Genomic DNA, 17,779 nt, shown 5'->3' on the forward strand with positions numbered 1-17,779 from the left:
TTCTGCCGCGGGCAGATGGCGGCAGCCCTCACCTCGACAGTCATGCTGCAGCATCGTGTGATTCCTATGAAGCTATGCAGGAACATAGAGCAGACACAATATCGTACCGCACCATACCCGACCGACCTGCTTTGAGGTATTGAATAATTATTTCATTTGTTAACATAGGTCGGCGAGAAAAAAAGAAGAAAAAAAAAGAAAGAAAATAAAACAGCGTCTACCACACCATGTCCGCCGACGACGGCGATGACAAGGGCGTCGAGTTGATCGTGGCGATTGTCGCCCTGGTCATCTCCGTCTTCGCCTTCATCATCGCCATCTTCCAGGCCCTCCAGCAGTACTACGCCTCGGCAACGGGCTACTCCTCGTGCACGCAAAAGGTCATGGGCGACTGGGCGCAGTTCACGCGGCGGCGGTTCCGGTGGGACGAGTTCCGCTTCGAGGTGGAATTCGAGGTGCCCGTCATCTTCGTCGCGCCCCCGACGAACCACAGGGGCCCCCTCGGCAAGCACAACGACAAGGAGATCACGTACATGACGGGCACCTCGGACAGCTACAAGAAGACCTTCACCTGGGACCAGCAGCAGTACGACCAGGTGGACAGGAGCCTGCGGGCCGGGAACAGTCGCCAGGCCATCCACACGGCCGACAACGAGCTCGCCAACTGGCTGGGCCTGCTGATGGCGATCCAGCGCATGGAGAGGGAGTCCCGGACCTGGCAGGACAACGAGTACTTTGGCCACGGCAACCCGCAGTGGGAGGACCAGACGCCGTGCCACCCGCACGCGCCGACGGCGGCCGTCACGCACACGCTCGCGGTGGGCATGCAGCGCAAGAAGAAGTCGTGGGACAGCATGCCGGACAACATGAAGAAGCCGTACGCGACGACGACCATCTCGCACCTCGTCGAGGTGGCGGGCATGCTCGGCGTGCACTGGAAGGAGTTCAACCGCAACGAGGACCGGTACCGCGCCCAGGGCAACGGCTTCAGCATCACGGGCTACGACGTCGACGACCTCGGCATCGTCTTCAGCTTCGAGAAGACGGGGCCCACCTGGTTCCACGAGAACCGCGTCGTGCCGGACAACCGCGTCAAGGAGCTCTGCTTCGGCTACTGCCCGACCATCTTCCGCCCGGAGGCCAGCAACAACCACAAGTACGCCGACGAGCCCAAGGACATTGGCACGCTGCAGCTCGGCAGCATGGCCGCCATTGCCGAGACGCTGGTGGTGATCGGTTGCAACACGAACACTGTGAGGTATTTCCGGAAGCCTCAGCCAGACACGCGTCACATTCATCTGTTTCCAGGTAGGTGAAGCTCCTCCTCTATATGTTCATCGTCACAACAACCGGCGTGCCGTGCTGTGCCATTTTCCTCGAGTAGACGGAGGTTCTGTCTGGCTTACACTCGGCATCTTGCCTGACTTCTCTATCTAGTCGCCTTTGAGCTCCTGGGAATGGTCGGAGTAGTCTTCCAAATCCCCGGCACCGCGTTCCGCATGCTTCCCAACCCGACCATCTGGCACTGGGACCGGAAATCGTTCTCGCTGCGCACGTTCCTGGCCGACTTCGTGCACGCCATGGCCGACGCGCCGGCCGCCGACCAGCGCTTGCTGAAGAGCACGGAGGTGTCGTCGTGCGTCGGGGTCATCGCCGCGGAGGCCGGCACGATCGAGAGCAAGTTCCAGGACCTCGAGTCCCTGGACGGGCCCGAGGCGATCCTGCGGCCGACGAACAACGCCGAGGAGAGGATCTACTCCAACGACCTCGTCGTGGCGCTCCACGCCGCCATCGCGCGGTGCGACGAGTTCCTCAAGCACCACGACCGCGCCCACCTCGTCCAGAACGTGCTGCGCGTCCACCTGCAGGAGATCCTGCGCATCCTCAACGACACGGACGGGGAGTATAAGGCCGTGGTAGCCGCCGCCGCCGCCGCCACCGCCGCCCCCGACGCCACGGACAAGAGTCGATCGAATGCCGACCAGGCGCAAGATCTCTTCATCCAACGCCCCACGGCGGCGGCGGCGGCGGCGGCGGCACCCGTTGTCGCGAAGACGAGCGAGGAGAGCAAAAAGGCCCAGAAAGAGATCTCCCTGCTGCAGAAGCTCGACGCGGCGTCGTCCGGCGAGCGGCACGCCGTGCTGGCCGAGATCTACCTCTTCTTCGTCCGCAAACGCGTCGTCGAGGTCGTCTGCAGGCAGATGCTCGCCGACAAGACGCGGAGGGAGCGCGGCGCCCGGTCCATCGTCTCGGCGGCCTCCGGGGAGCCGGTGTCTCACGACCAGGAGCAGCAGGTGAACGACGTGTGGTGCATGCTCGTGTTCAGGATGATGTGTTGGTTGCTGCTCCACGACTTTCACGGGAAAGACATCCAGGTTGAGAAGAGCGAGGTGTTTGGCAGCCGGTTGCCGGTGTATATCACATAAGGGTGAGGGGGGAGAAGGAGGGACAACTATCAGTCAGTGGCTGAGGGAGGATATTAATGAGACAACGAAGATAATGTCAAGGTAACGAAATCATGAATAGGAACCCATAGAAAGCCATGTCATCGTCACGTTATATAGAGCACCATGTTCTCAAAAAGTCGTACGGACTTTGTCTTCTTGATGTCGTCTTGCATGGTATTTCTCTCAATATCCAAAGTGGCTATGTACATCATAACTTCATACACACACACATCCACGCACCCTACGCACCCCTAGGGGTCGCATCATTGCGCGCCGTTGGCCCCGTTCTCCCCCCTCTTCTTCAACTCGTCGCGCACGGCGGGCAGGATGTAGCGGCCGTAGTCGATGGCGTCGTTGAGGTTGTCGTAGCCGCGGATGGAGATGAGGTCGGCGCCGAGGTCGACGTAGTCGAGGATGGAGTCGTTGATGGTCTTGGGCGAGCCGACCAGCGCCGTGGAGGCGCCGCGGGCGTTGGTCGCCGTGACGGTCGGGTACCACAGCGCGCGGTCCTGGACCTCGCCCTTCTTGGCGATCTCGAGCAGCCGCTGCGACCCGACGTTCTGCGGCTCCGGCCCGGCCTGCCCGGGCTTGCCCTGGCCGGCCGAGATGTTGCCCCGGAGGGCGTCGAGGGTGCGGTGCGCCTTGGCCCACGCGAGCTCGTCCGTCTCGGCGATGATGGGGCGGAACGTCACCCAGATGCGCGGGCGGTCCTTGCGGCCGGCCTTCTCGGCCTCGCCGTAGATGCGGTCGATCTGCTCCTTGGTCTCCTTGAGCGGCTCGCCCCAGAGGCCGAAGATGTCGGCGAGCGAGCCGCCGATGCGGTACGCCTCGTCCGAGGAGCCGCCGACCGAGACGGGGATGGTGCCCTTGGTCGGCCGCACCTTGTTGGTGAAGCCCTTGAAGGTGTAGTACTTGCTGTCCCAGTCGAAGGGCGCGTCCGACTCCCACGCGCGCCGCAGGATCTTGATGTAGTCCTCGAGGCGGCCGTACCGCTCGTCTTTGGACAGGAAGTCGCCCTCCTTGGCCTGCTCGGCGTCGCTGCCGCCGGCGATGAAGTGCACGACGACGCGGCCCTTGCTGAGCTGGTCGAGCGTCGCCAGCGCCTTGGCGGCCACGGTCGGGTAGAGCGTGTTGGGCCGCAGCGCGATGATGACGCTGACGTTCTTGGTCACGGCCGCGATGGTCGCGCCGATGGTGAAGGGGTCATATGAGTCGGACCCGTAGGGCACGAGCGTGTAGTTGAAGCCGTAGTCGTCCAGGTTCTTGGCGTACCGGACCAGGAACTCCGGGTCGATGCCGGCGCCGGGGATCGGGGCGATCTCCGTCGAGGCGTTGGGGAAGGTTACGCTGATGAATTCGGTAGGCATTGTGAATGTTTGGTGTGAAAGGGGGAAGTGGGTGGAGTATCAATACTATTCTCTCTGTTCTCTCTCTCTCTCTCTCTCTCTCTGTCTCTGTCTCTGTCTCCCTTTTCGATCATGGCATTGTTGATGAATTATGCGGCGGCCTATATAATACACTCGTTGCAGGATATGACGACAACTGCATGATAATCACGCCTTACACCCTCGAGCCGATTTCGGCAAGGGGGGTTCCCCAGCGAGATGTCACCATAACTCCCCATCGTATCCGGAGGGGCCCTGGGTCGATCTGGAAATTGAGCAGTGGTTCCTTTTTTCCATTCCTTTTGCTGTCTTTCCCGGGAGCTTTGTTGAAGAATTGTTGACTTTGTAGTCTTGTAAGGCCGGTTGCCCGGATAGTAGCGACAAGCGCGCCGAAGCGCCGCGCCGCGCCGGGGCCGGGCGAGCCGGGGCAGCTCCGCTAAGCCACGGACTCGACGCCGGCAACCCCTCCAGAGTCCGATCAACTCTCACTGACCCCTCATAACCCCTCATAACCAACCCCTCATGACCCGGATGGCATAAACAGTTCCTGGAACCAACGGATACCGGGCGCGTTCCGTCAGCTTCAGGTTTACCCCGCTTCAGCAATCGGGATGCGATGGTGCAATCGTCGAGCTGAGTTCCACACATCCACATCTTTGGGACCCAACGTCGGTCATATCCGCAAATCAGTACCTCCCGAGGGCTCGACATTGGCTGGGTTCGAGAGGCGCAGTTTGTCCGACTCAGACCCTTATCGAGCCATCATAACATCACTTACAAATCAAACTCGCCTCGCAGTGAGCCGCATGTGTCGTGATTTGTCACTTGGCCGCATACGGGCACGTCGTCCACTTCTCCTCCTTTGGGGGCCTTCCAACGATGGCTGCGGCGAAAATCCCGCATTCGAGCTGGCCGTTTGTATCATGGGGATAGGGTTTTATAACGCTTAATGGATAGTTGGCGGCCAGCGGGGAATCAAAGGTGGCAAGAGAGACACTGCGTGCATCTTTGGAGTTTGGGTACGCTACGTCGCTTGGCCGTATGCGAATCTGCCCTTGGCTTCAGAACGCGGATTGGCTGTTATAGCGAACTTTCCTTCACAAACTTCTGTCAGATAATTTCAAGCAAACTGATATTTCGGGTGATGGAACGGCCACCGCAGACTCAGACGTGGCAATGTTAGTGGCCTTCTTGGTGTAGGGTGAAATGCGCCACGGATCCGATTTCAGCAGTAACATTATTCCAAAATAGGGAAGTACAAGATCAACTAAAGAGCGGTAATCATACTCATCATTATACCATTTCGACTTGTTGCACAAAATGGCCTCGTTTTCGACGAGCATAGCCTACATGCTTGAGACAACAACAACAACAACAACAACAACAACAATTTGGGGACCCAGAACCATATTAAACTCCCCTAGGTAAGCACTCAAACCATGAATCAGCAAGTCTTCAATGACTGCTCGCAGACTACTTCGTCTTTTTCCACAGCTGGGCTACCGAATAACTCTTCGGCACCCGGGCCAGCCAGTACAGCGCCAAGGCGGCAAACAGGTTGAAGACGATGTACACCCACATCAGCCCATACGACCGCCACCTCCTATCATAGGACGCCGAGACGGTGGACAGGAACATGTCCGTGGTGGACAACGGGCAGAACTGGCACACGTCGGTGCTGTCGGGGTTGTAGACGCGACCGCCGGCCATTTCCATGTACGGGGCCATGTAGTCGCCGCACGTGGTGCCGTTGGCCGGCGGAGGGCGAAACTGCAAAAGCTCAAGCTGGGAGCACTCCACGGTGTTGTGAGCGAGACCCGTTGACAAGAGGCCCTCGACGAGGTACGTGAGGGGGGATACTCGGTACATGAACTTCCAGAAGCCTGGTAGTGCATCCTGAGGGACGATGACACTATAGAGGAGTTACACAATCAGTATACCGACCAGACAGTTCCTCAGAGAATAATGTTATCAGGGACGATCTTACCCGCAGAATATGAGGCAGAGGACGAAGAGAAGCAATGACAGGGTCGCCCCGGTCTCCGCCGTCGGCACCCCGGCGACGACCATGTCGGCGAACGTCGACTCGAAAAGCATGAACGCCCAGATGAGGAGGAACATCAGACCGCCCCGATCTGTGACGGCGTCCGTCGGGACGGCGTTGCGGTACATGCCCACGAGGTAGTAGAAGGGGAAGAAGACGACGACGGCGACGAGCGTGTTCCACGGTATCTCGACGACGATGTTGACCAGCATGAAGACGTACCACGAGTACGCCCTGGACGCGCGCTCCCGCGCCTCGTACTGCTCGCGCTGGAGGATGAAGTTGGGCATCGTCTGGTAGACGAGGAAGACGAAGACCACGAGGAGCATAAAGATGGAGAACATCTGGCTCTGCAGCCCTTGCATGGTCAGAGGCGACTGGTAGAAGGACACGCCGATGAACAGGCTCTGCAGCGGAAGGTTTGTCAGTCGGGATCCTCGCCAGTCTACCAAGGGGAAATTACTGTCTGCAAAAAGGGGGGTCTGGCTTACCGTGCCGCCTGAAAGGATCAGCTTGGAGTAGATGTACGAAGGGGTGCGCCAGTACTGCTGGAAGACTCGTTCCGTGCACAACGCCAGCTGGACGCGGAAGGGGGCAGCATAGGTGGACATCTCGGCTTCAGTGGCGGCCACAGAGCCGGCGCCCTTGGACGCCCGTTCCAGCCGTTCGAGCTCCCGTCGGACTTGCGCGCACTCGTGGCTGTCCTTCCACGTCTGAGGCCAGTCTCTCTCCGAGCTGGCCCCCGGGGCGGCTCCGATGACCTTGAGCATCCACTCGGCGGGGTTCTCGTCCCGTCCGCAGGGCGCCGCGCCGTACTGCTCGAAGTAGCTGGTCAGGACCCGGGCGTTCTCGCCAATGTCGCCAAAGTAGACCGTCCTGCCGCCGTGGGCCAGGAGCAGCAGCCGGTCGAACTGCTGGAACAGGAGGGCCGAGGGCTGGTGGATGGTGCAGAGGATGGCCTGGCCGTTTTCCGAGAGCTTGCGGATCAGGGAGGAGATGGACCATGCAGTCTGGCTGTCCAGGCCGGACGTGGGCTCGTCGAGGAAGAGCAACAGGTCCGGTTTGGCGGCCAGCTCGACGCCGATGGTCAGGCGTTTTCTCTGTTCCACGTTCAGACCTTGTTTTCGCCGGGTTGTCAGTCAATTATACCGTCTCGAGTTTGGTTGCATATCGAATCGTCCTTCTTCACTCACCTTCACCGGGTACGCCGACAATGGCATCCGCATAGGCCTCCATCTCGAGAAGCCCAATGACCTCCTCGACATAGGCGTGCTTCTCCTGCTTACTGACGGATGCCGGTTGTCGAAGCATGGCACTGAACCGCAGTGCTTCCCGAACCGTCGACGTCTCGAGGTGGATGTCCTGCTGCTGGACGTAGCCCGCTTTCCTCTGGAAAGATTTATCCCTGGCGACCCCGTTGACGAGGATGTCACCCGAAACCACTCCCACCGTCACTCGGTTCGCCAACACGTCCAGAAGGGTGGTCTTTCCGGCGCCAGTTGAGCCCTGTATCGCATTTGATGTCAGTCAGGACCCTTCCTCAACACTCCTCGGAGAATCAGGAATAAGTCACCATCAAGGCTGTCAAGGTCCCTGGCTTTACCCATCCCCCAACACGGTCCAGGATCCTGCGGTCTTTGTTCTTGATGGTGATGTCGTAGCAGACATCCTTCCAGTGGAACACGGATCGGTCCTCGAAGTTCGTGGGCCGCCCACCCCCAGCACCCGCCGGGGAGACTGAGCTCTTTTCAGCTGCGTAGACGCGGTCCGGCTGGCCCGCCTCCTCGTCCGGCGTCTTTGAAGGCCTCGATTGGCCGCGGCGGAAGACCAGAACCTCGCCTTTGGAGCGGTCTGTGGCGATATACTCCGCGGCGACGAGGTACGTGCACATGAAGAAGAGGATGAAAGCGACGAGGATGCCAAAGTTTCTGTACATCAAGCAGTCAGTGATGGCACCGGATTGGAATCGACTGTCCGTCTGTTTTCCAGCGCTCCCTACCTCCAGATGTGCGATTTGTAGTAGCTGTAAGTGGCGTTGATGTAGAAGTCACCGTCGACGAAGTCGGCTCCTGGGGCGGCGCCCGCAACAGAACACGTCCTCTCGTCCGGGGCCGCGCCGGGATACGCCGGCACGTACTGCAGGCAGGGGAAGCGCCGACCGGTGAACTCGTTGGCGACGAGGCTCTCGAACGCGTAGGCGATGGGGTTGACGTAGTTGATCCACCGGAGCCAGCCCTTCATGTCCCGCGTGGGCAGGATGAAGCCCGTGTAGATGACGAGGGAGAGGATGAAGATGGCGGCGGGCGTCAGGGCCTGGTGGATGGTGCGCGACGTCTGGGCGATGGTGCGGAGGATCGTGGACATGGAGAGCGTCGTGATGAAGCCGAAGAGGAGGAAGACGAAGAAGGCGTCGGCCTCCATGCGCAGCTTGGCCATGAAGTAGAGCGGCAGGTTGAAGGCCAGGGATGACAGGATCTTGGTCGGCATGTCGCATATGGTGGACGAGATGGCCTCGGAGGCCGGGTGGTAGAGAGCGTACCGAGCGTGCTTCTCGACAATGGGCCGCTGGGCGTACAGAGTGAGGACCTAGAGGCTTGTTGTTAACACATAAGTCCTTTCACTGTCATCTTTTCTATTTTTGCTCCTCGTCAGGTGCCTGGCTGGCTGGCTGGCTGGGCGAGACACACCTCGAGAGCACTGCTCAGACCATTAAAGAGGATGGCGAAGAACAGCAGGATGCACCGGGAGTTCAAGCTCGAGGCGTCGGAGGGCAAGTCGAAGAAGATGCTGCCGAGAACCACGGAGATGACAAAGTTTCCAAAGATGGTGACGAAGGGGAAGAGCCAGTCTCCCACGAGGCGATGATATCCGCGTGTCATGCAGAGCCACACCTGCATGGGCAGCGAGATGGTGTAAGGGGACTGCGAGGAGCTGCGAGAACGAACTGTCAGACGAGGAACCCAACGACATCCATCGCAGGGGGGGGGGGGGAGACTCTTGGGGAGACTCTTGAAGGGGGTTGTTTTTTCTCACAGGAGAGAGGCTTTGTGGGCTTGGCGAGTCGTGGCAAACTTGTCGACTCCGGGCCCGTTCAGGGGATGCTCCTGTTCGAAGCGATGGATCTCGTCCATGAGCCGGGCGCGCAAGTCGCTGCTCTTCCACACCGCCGCAAACTCGTCCGGCGTCCGAGGCACCCTGTTCTCATACCCCCTCTGGACGACGCGCTCGGCTGGGTTCGTCAGCGACGTGAGGAAGTCTGCGGTGGTCTGGCGGTCGGGGCAGCGGTAGCCCATGTCGACGAAGTACTGCTTCGCGAGGGCCGTGGACCCGAAGTAGATCTGCCTGCCCTCGTACAGCAGGGCGACCTTGTCAAAGACCTGGAGATGAGGTAGGGTTGTCAGCAAATCCGGTGTCACGTAACGTGTGTATATGTGTGTGTGTGTATGTTTGTGTGTGTATGTGTGTGTGTGTGTGTGTGTGTGTGTGTGTATAGGGGAAAGCGATGGACAAACTGACGTCGTAAGCCGGCTGCGAGGCCTGGTACATGGCGACCACGGCCGACGTCCGGGCCATGTCGGTGGACAGGCGGAGGGTCCGGGCGAACTCGAGGGCGGTGGCGCTGTCGAGGCCGCGGGTGCTGTTGTCCCAGCACTGGATCGGGCTCTGGCTGAGGGTGACCTCGGCGATGCTCACGCGCTTCCGCTCGCCGCCGCTGACGCCCCTGACGAAGTCGTTGCCGACTTTGGTGTTGGCGGTGTGTGAGATGCCGAAGACGGCCATGACGACGTCCCTCAGGTGCTCGGCGTACCGCTGCCGGCTGACGCCGGGGAGTCGGTTCTTGGGGGTCCTCGCCAGCGCGGCGAAGAGGAGCGTCTGTCCCACGGTGAGGTGCGGGAAGTGGATGTCGGTCTCGGCCTGGTAGATGGTCTCCCCGCGGAACCGCTTGTGCATCATTTCCATGGGGATGCCTTTGGGTTCGTCCTTCGTCAGTCTCTTGCAAGTTACAATAGGCCATTGCTATGATCTGGAAGCCGGAAAAGAAACAGAAGAAGCCTGAACTGAACAAACGCTCACCTTGATAGCTAAAGTGCGAGTGTGGCCCGAGATGGAGACCCCGAGTCTCGCCGGCAATCGTCTTCAGCAACGTCGACACACCGCTGCCGGGGCGGCCCAGCACAAGCAGCATCTCGCCGCTCTCGACGATGCCGTCAAAGTCCCTCAGGATGTCAATCTTCTGGCGGCGCTTGCTCAGGGCCTGCTTCACCAGCACCGGGGCCTGCCAGAGGACGTTGAGGACGTCCTTCTGGTAGTCCGTGTCGGTGCCGTAGCCGTGGACGCTCAGGCTGCGGTAGGCGACCCCGGCCTCGAGGCGAGGATAGTGTTGGGGGTTGCGAGCAGAGTGCTGGAGCAGAGCCCTTGCCCACTTCTTGGCGTTGAACTGCTCTCTACAGCTGGGGTCGAGGGACGGGTGGGACGAGAGGAAGGGGTTGATGTCGGGGTCGAGCCGAGATGCTGAGCGGATGAGCTCGAGGCTGTAAGGCCGTACGAGGTCATTCACTCGGGGGGTGCTGATCTCGATGTCCATTTCATCTTGTCGATGGTCGTGTTCTTGCACCGCTTTGTCGCGTAGGGTGTCATCGGATGGGCTGGACTTGACGTTGCCGGCGGAGGGCCGAGAGTCCATCATCGTGGGCGGCTGGACCTTGTTAGGCTAACCTACTCGGAAATGGTAGAACGAGAATGCAAACAAGAACTATAGTGGATGGCGACTAGAGGAGAGACGGCCAAGAAAAAGATTTCGAGGTAAGAGGTGGTAGATATACTTTATTGTTTGCCTTTCCTCAGTGGCATTTCACACACACACACACACACATACACATACACACACACCACGAACCCTTAGACACTTCAAGCATGTGAATATTTCGTGCAAGTGACAAAATCAAATCTCGGTCGAGCTTTCATTGAGCTACGACGGGCAAGGGGGGTTCAACAACTTGGTCGAACGCGGGAGCTAGACTTCTTTGCGTCACCCCCCCATGCCGAGTTGACATTCTGCGAGCCGAGTTCCAACCCAGGCTTCAGTCGCATACGCTGCCTCCTCCCTTTTTGCGCTGGACCCTTCCCAAAGGTCAACAGGGGGGCCGATCCGTGGTTGTCAACTCGGCGCCGAGAGAACAAGTCGAGATCAAGAAACTCGAACCTGACCGACGTTGCCGCTAACCCGCCATTAGGATCTCGGCTGCGAAACCAGCATGTATGTAAGGGGGGGCAGTGCAGATCAGCCCCCCCCTGTGGGTGCGTAGAGTTGCCCGATGCGGCATCTCGGGGCCGAGGTCTGTCACAACACACATGTCATGTCATCCGAAGCTTTCGGTTGATCCACCGCCAAAACCTCCCCCCCCCCCCATGAAAGGTTTCCCGTTCATCTCAACGTCTTGCGGTTTTCTTGTTCCTTTGGTCTGTCCTCGTCTCCGAACTTCTCGAATCTCTTATCTCGGCTGTTGACCTGTTTTGAACTTGCACTCTTGGTGAAAAAGCCGAGGATGAGCATGGCTGATACTACGCCAGCACACAGTCCCGTCGGTGCTGCGTCACGAACCCACAAGTCCTGCGATGCATGCAAGTCTCGTAAAGTCCGCTGTCCAAGTACGTCCGTCAGGTTAAAAGAACAGCAGACAATGCCCCGACTGACCTCATGAGCAGGCACCGGCCCACCAGGCCCCTGTGCTAATTGTACGGTAAGATGATGCTTATCGTTTTGCTCTCGATGATTTCTTGATCCTTATTGTGTATTATCGCTAACTGGATTCGTTCAAACTGTGAAGCGTCGGAAGCAAGAGTGTCGCTTCAGTGTCAAGAAGCTCGCGCACAGGCGAAATGGTAAGTCTTCAACAAACAGTGCATGTCATCATCACGTCGCCTGGACTCTTTCCAAAGGAACATGCCACGATAAGAAGACTACCGATCTGAGAGGCCACACGACTTGGGTTTCTACTGACTGACATCATCGTCCAGTTGCCGGTCAGCTTCTGCCAACCAACTACTCTCCATCAAGCCAACGGGCACCCAGCCCGCCGAACGCAACAGCCGTTCTGGACCTGTCGACATCAGACGGCCAAATCAAACCCGAAGCCACGGAGACGCCATCGCCGAAATCTCCATCACATCGCATCCATGAACTCTACGTCGACCGCATCCTCGCCCGAGCCCAGGAGCCAAAGGATTCTGACGGAAAGGCTCAAGAGGATGCCATGTTCGTCCCGGTATGCTGGATTCTCTCCTCGGTACTTGAATCGTTCTCACTGACGAAGAAATCCCGCCCCCCATCTCAGAGCAATAGCATTCTTGGTAACATTGAAAACGCCCCATCTCCCCCCCCCCCACCCCCGACCTTGAGCGTGCCCGCATTTGCTGACGGATTATCTATCAAAAGGGGGTCCTAACAATCTTACCTTCTTCTCGGACAGCAGGTTGTTGTCGTTGTCGAAGCGTCTGCGGAACCGCAAAGTCAACGAGCTCGTCGGGAGGATCTCGGCCATCGTCAACGGCCGGCTGCGGCGTGCCGACCCGGCGACGACGACCACGCGCAAGACGGGGCAGCCCGGCACGGTGGTCTACCGCGGCAGCGCCAACTTGTACATTCGCCGTAAGCGCTCCCACTCAGTTACATACACACACACCACTCTCATGTTCGTTCCTCCCGAATGTTTCTGCAGACAGCTAACGAGTCCGGCCGGGCCAGTCTACTTCGAACGCGTGCACCCGTCGCTCCCCTTCCTCGACAGGGCCTCGTTCGAGTCCACCGTCGCGAACCCCAACTTCCCCAGCCTCCTCGAGCACAGCAAGCCGTGGACCTGCCTCTACCACGCCGTCCTCGCCATCGGCTCCCAGCATGCCGACGGCGGCACCTTCGAGCCCGGCAAAGGCGAGTCCTGGCGCCTCTTCTCCGTGAGCCTCGGCAGCTTCTCGGACCTCCTGCTGCTGCCGGACTCTCTCACCACCCTGCAGGCGCTGACGGCCATGTCGCTGTACGCGCTGTGCCTCTGCGGACTCTCGGTCGAGCCCGTCATCATGTCGGAGGCGGCCCGGCGCGCCCAGATGATGTCGAGCCACAACTTCACCGGTTCGGCGGCCTCAGCATACCAGAAGGCCTTCTGGTCCATGTACATCATCGAGAAAATCACCAGCTTCCATATTGGAAGAAGCTCTGTGAGAAGCCCCCCCCCCCCGGACAACAACAACGATATCCCGCCCGGTTCTTCTTTGCTGTACGCTGCTAACCGCCCAGGACAGAGCTTCGTCGACTGTGACATCTCCTGCCCTATCCCAGTCATCCCCGACGCAGCGATCGCGGGCTTCAACCCGTTCCTGCACCTCGTGCGGCTCTCGCGCTTGCTCTCCCGGGCGTACACGTCCCTCTTCTCGGTGGGTGTGTCGGGGAACTCCAGCTCGTACTACATGGACGTCATCGACCAACTGAACGTCGAGCTGGAGGCCTGGCGGGCGTCGTTGCCGGACAACGGCTTCAGGCCGGGCGGGACGGTTCGCGCCCAAGCGATCCTGGAGCCCATGGCCCGCTCGCTCGCCGTCGTCCTGCATTACCTTTATTACAGCCTCCTCCTGACCCTCTCGAGGACCATGTTGGTCTACTTGCAGACCTCGGATGGCTCCGTGGCGGTGGCGCCCGAGGTGGCGGCGAAGAGGTCGTCCAATGTGAAGACGACCCTCAACGGGTCCCGGTTCATTCTCGAACTGACATCGATGATCGAGGTGGAGCCGTACACGAACACATGGTAGGCAGCGAACACGCACATTCGTCATCGCCATCCCCATCCGTCCCCCTTCCCCTCGATTAAGGTTTCCTCGCTCACTGTTCACTCGCCGCCAGGGTCATTGCCGGGATACCCATCACAGCGCTCTTCGTGCTCTTCGACATCGTGATCCACGACCCGCAGCTGCCAGACACGGCGTCCAACCTGGCCCTGCTCGACATGGCGGCGGGCCACTTTAGCAGGATCGAGTTCGTGAGCGGCGGAGCCGTGCCGGGATCGCTCATCGCCGAGTTTGCCAAGATTGCGCGGGATTACGTGAACGAGATCCAGCAGTCGGAACAGCGGACGACAGATGCCGCGAAGCCGCCGACTGAAGTGTCCACCACGGCAGCCCAGGAACCAGCGTTTGAGCTCCAGGACAGCCAACAGGCGCCACAGCCGGACGTGATGCAGATGGATCTTTCTGATGTGAGTATTTTTTTGAAAATCCGCCGCCGAAGGCAAGTTGATGCTTATGCTGACTTGGCCCAAAGACCATGGTGAGACATCCCGTGATGCCCGGTCCTCTGCAGAGCGGCTTCGTCGACTTCTCGTTCTACAACGGGATGGACCAGGTGTCTCCCGGTGCTCCCATGGGAACCAACGTTATGGGATTGTTCAGCTACTTCCTGCCTGACCTGGACCCCATGTTCTACCAGGGTCTGACGCAGGATTACGACATGCTGCCGAACGGAGGGCCCGTCAATTAAGGTGGTGGCAGTGGACGGCGAGAACGGCACGTGGATTCCCAAATAGTGGTAGCCTGCCGTGCCAATTTATCCAATGGGTGGCCGGTTGCAGCAAGATGCACACGATATGATACTCGGTAGATCACTCCGCTATCATAGAGAATGTACAGTACACCATGTGTGGTACGCTGCCACGCATGCTTATACATGTCCAACACTTGGCGTTTGCGGCGTGTTGACCACCGCTTCAACAGCTGGCCTACGTACTTGTAGACGGGGGAGCTTGGCGGGAAACTACACATCGAAAAAGGAGGTGGGCATCGCGAGGTCTTCGGTGGCGGTTGGCTCCGGCATTCCGGGCTTTCGCTCCGGTCCGTCTACAGGGATCAGCCGGGTCTCGGGCGGTCCAAAACGGCCTAGCGGCTCCACCAGCTCCGGGAACAGTGGAGCCCTGTGGCATGTGGCGTATTAGTCCGCCCGTCCGCCTCCACTCCCCCTTCTCATCCTCCTCCATCTCCCCCCTCCCCCCCCCCCCTGTCATTTTATTCTTGTATTTACCCTTGGTCCGTCAAAGAAAGTAAAGCACACTTAAAAGACAAAACCTCTCTCTCTCTCTCTCTCTCTGTGTGTGTCTGGAAGACACACATCCCCACGTCATGCACGTACATGAACAAGTTATGTGAAAGCCCAACGACTCGAGAGTGACTCGAAACAAATCTCATGGCATCCGAGACCTCAGCGTCGCAACCGAGCACCCCGGCACCCGACAAGCCGCGCACCGTCCTGGCCTGTGTCTTCTGCCACCAGCGCAAGATCAAGTGTGACCGCAAGTCTCCCTGCGCCAACTGCATCAAGGTTGGTTTGTCAGCAGCTCAGCTCCACATCGCGTCCGAGAGCCGATGGGGGGGTTCGTCCCGGAGATAACCCACTAACGGCCCGCACGTAGTCTGATCAGCCGTGTGTCCCGTCGACGCGAGCGCCCCCCGGTGCCGGGAGACGGCGCGTCGTGAAGGACTTGCTCGATAGGTTGCACCAGTGCGAGAGTCTCTTGAGCCAGGTAGCACCCCACGATGCCGAGAGGGGCGGCCGTCCCGTCTACCCCGGCACGCCGGGATCGACGACAGCGGCGGCGGCGTCGGCACCGAGCCCGGCCATGTCCTGGGTGAGCTACGAGGAAGCCCGGAAGCAGCCCAGTTCCAGACCCGGCGGCAAGATCGTGTGCGATGAGGGCCGCGCCACCTTTATGGAAAGCCCGCTTCGGGGGAATGTCCTTGACCACGTCAGTAACGCTGTTCGAGTCGTTCCGCGCTGCTGCTGCTGCTGCTGCTGCTGCTGCTGCTGCTCCCCCCTGCAAACATACATCTGACGGTGATAACCCAGCTGCAGTTCTCAAAATTGAGCCTCGATGACAAGGACAACGAACGCTCGACGAACCCGTCCGCGTCCTGCAGCACCTCCGAGCGAGGCGAGCCGGCGCACCAAAAGTCCATGGACTTTGACCTGCTGGCGCTGGGGCCCGTCGAGGTCCTCAGGCTGTGGCAGGTGTTCCTGGAACGCGTCAACCCCATGGTCAAGATCGTCCACGTCCCCAGCCTGGAGCCGCTGGTCTTCGAGGCCGCGACGGACCGCTTCAACCTCAGCCCCGACTTCGAGGCCCTGCTGTGCTCCATCAACGTGGTCGCCATCATGGCCCTCTCGGACGCCGAGGCGGTCCAGATGCTCAACGTCGAGAAGAGCAAGGCGCTGCGCAACTCCATGTTTGCGCTGAAGAAGGCCCTCGCCAAGCTCGACTTCATGAGGAGATACAACATCACAATATTACAGTGTTTGGTCTTGTACTTGGTACGTCGTTTGAGGCCCTCTCCTTCTCTCCCTGTCCCTCTCCATTTCTCTCTTTTTCTCACTTTCTCTCACTCTCTCTCACTCTCTCTCCCTGCCCCTGAGAGATATTCGGGTGCTCTTGAGCTGACAGACCCCCAGGTCTCCCTTCAGGGGCAGTTCGACCGGCACGCGGCGTGGATCCTGACCGGGACACTGGTCAGGATAGCCCAGCGGATGGGCCTCCACCGCGATGGCGAGTTCATCGGGCTATCGCCGTTCGAAACGGAAATCAGGCGGCGGATCTGGTGGCAGATCATCATGCTGGAGACCAAGTACGCCATCCTCGCCGGCTTCTGCGACACTCTTCTACCGCCCAACTGGGACACGAAACTGCCCTCCAACGTCAACGACGTCGACCTTTTGCCGGGCTCCTCGGAGCCAGTCAAGTCGCGCGAGGGGGCCACCGAGATGGCCTTCTGCCTGATGCTCTACGAGTCCCGCGTCTTCTTCTGCGAGAACCCGGCCCCCGACTTCGAGGCCGTCATCCTCGGCGGCGGCACCGTGAGCACCGAACGCTCCAAGCGGTTCGCGGGGCAGCCCCTCGAGAAGTACCGGCAGCTGGTCGACCAGTACGAGGAGCGGCTGGTGGCCGCCGAGAGACGATACACGAACGCAAGCGCCGGCGGCATCCACCTCATCGCCAGCAAGATCCGGTCCCTGACGGCGCAGCGGATGCGCGACATGATCCTCCACGCGCGCGAACCATGGGACGATATCGACAACGCTGACGCCGGCAGCAGCAGCGGCAGCGGCAGTCAGCAGTCCTTCTTCCGGGCCTGGGTCATCTCCTTTGAAAGCGACGTCAACTGGTACGACGCCATCGACGAGCGCTTCACGTGGTACCTCAAGCTGCACTTCCAGGCCGACGCCTTCTCCGTCATGATCGAGCTGCTCCAGTGGCAGCCCGTCGGCACGCTCGTCGACCGGGCGTGGAGGGCCGTCGACCGGCTGTACCACCACCACCGCGAGCTGTACGACGTCGGGAAGAGGGAGAACCTGCAGCGGGCCGAGAACCTGCTCGCCGGCTGGGGCCGGCGCGAGCTGGCGTTCCGCAACCTGGGCATCTCGTGCGACACGCCCTTCGTCGTCGCGAGGCTGCGGACGTTCGAGGCGTTCCGACAGCACCAGGCGGGCCTGCCGCCGCTCGAGCAGTGGCCGCCGGCGACGGGGTCCGACGACGGCGCCGCCATGTTCTCGTACGCGAACATCTCCGACTTTGAGACTTTTGATGGCGGGTTGCCTCCGGGTTCGGGCGGCGCCTCAGCTTTTGGGCATTTGGGTAGCACGGCGCCGGGACAGCATGCTCTTTGATACGGCCCTTCGCCGCCTAGAGACGGATTAAAGAGATAGATGTATATTATCCAGAATTCCAGATGTTCGCGTTTACGTGCAGTCATGCTCAGGGAGCGGACTGCCAGTCCTTCCATCACCAGCCCTGATGTAGGTAGGTCTCTCGACGTGCCATCGCCTACAGATGCAGTCCCGGCCGCTTTCTTGGCTTCCTTCGGCATCGCTCCGG

General features: G+C 59.9%; 5 protein-coding genes across 5 annotated transcripts; 3 read left to right on the forward strand and 2 right to left on the reverse strand.

Moving 5' to 3' along the window:
• Positions 1-227: 227 nt before the first annotated feature.
• CH63R_10515 (Modin) lies at positions 228-2,426 on the forward strand (the record flags this gene model as incomplete). The annotated part of the gene is made up of 2 exons (XM_018305489.1): positions 228-1,308; positions 1,438-2,426. The coding sequence occupies 2 exons, from the start codon at positions 228-230 to the stop codon at positions 2,424-2,426; spliced, it is 2,070 nt and encodes a 689-aa protein (XP_018154913.1).
• A 284-nt stretch (positions 2,427-2,710) lies between these two features.
• Positions 2,711-3,814, reverse strand: CH63R_10516 (Alkanesulfonate monooxygenase; the record flags this gene model as incomplete). The annotated part of the gene is made up of 1 exon (XM_018305490.1): positions 2,711-3,814. One exon carries the CDS (start codon positions 3,812-3,814, stop codon positions 2,711-2,713), a length of 1,104 nt encoding a protein of 367 aa, XP_018154914.1.
• Positions 3,815-5,305: 1,491 nt separating this feature from the next.
• CH63R_10517 (Multidrug resistance protein cdr1) lies at positions 5,306-10,563 on the reverse strand (the record flags this gene model as incomplete). The annotated part of the gene is made up of 10 exons (XM_018305491.1): positions 5,306-5,744; positions 5,820-6,283; positions 6,368-6,993; positions 7,070-7,382; positions 7,450-7,804; positions 7,876-8,462; positions 8,564-8,807; positions 8,910-9,253; positions 9,393-9,844; positions 9,951-10,563. The coding sequence occupies 10 exons, from the start codon at positions 10,561-10,563 to the stop codon at positions 5,306-5,308; spliced, it is 4,437 nt and encodes a 1,478-aa protein (XP_018154915.1).
• Positions 10,564-11,422: 859 nt separating this feature from the next.
• CH63R_10518 (C6 zinc finger protein) lies at positions 11,423-14,400 on the forward strand (the record flags this gene model as incomplete). The annotated part of the gene is made up of 7 exons (XM_018305492.1): positions 11,423-11,525; positions 11,583-11,617; positions 11,705-11,759; positions 11,895-12,142; positions 12,369-13,672; positions 13,768-14,119; positions 14,185-14,400. 7 exons carry the CDS (start codon positions 11,423-11,425, stop codon positions 14,398-14,400), a joined length of 2,313 nt encoding a protein of 770 aa, XP_018154916.1.
• A 699-nt stretch (positions 14,401-15,099) lies between these two features.
• CH63R_10519 (C6 zinc finger protein) lies at positions 15,100-17,571 on the forward strand (the record flags this gene model as incomplete). The annotated part of the gene is made up of 4 exons (XM_018305493.1): positions 15,100-15,234; positions 15,326-15,658; positions 15,766-16,221; positions 16,360-17,571. The coding sequence occupies 4 exons, from the start codon at positions 15,100-15,102 to the stop codon at positions 17,569-17,571; spliced, it is 2,136 nt and encodes a 711-aa protein (XP_018154917.1).
• Between the last annotated feature and the right edge of the window lie 208 nt (positions 17,572-17,779).

This window comes from Colletotrichum higginsianum (genome assembly GCF_001672515.1).
Source record: "Colletotrichum higginsianum IMI 349063 chromosome 7 map unlocalized unitig_7, whole genome shotgun sequence".
In the NCBI taxonomy this organism is placed as follows: Eukaryota; Fungi; Ascomycota; class Sordariomycetes; order Glomerellales; family Glomerellaceae; genus Colletotrichum; species Colletotrichum higginsianum.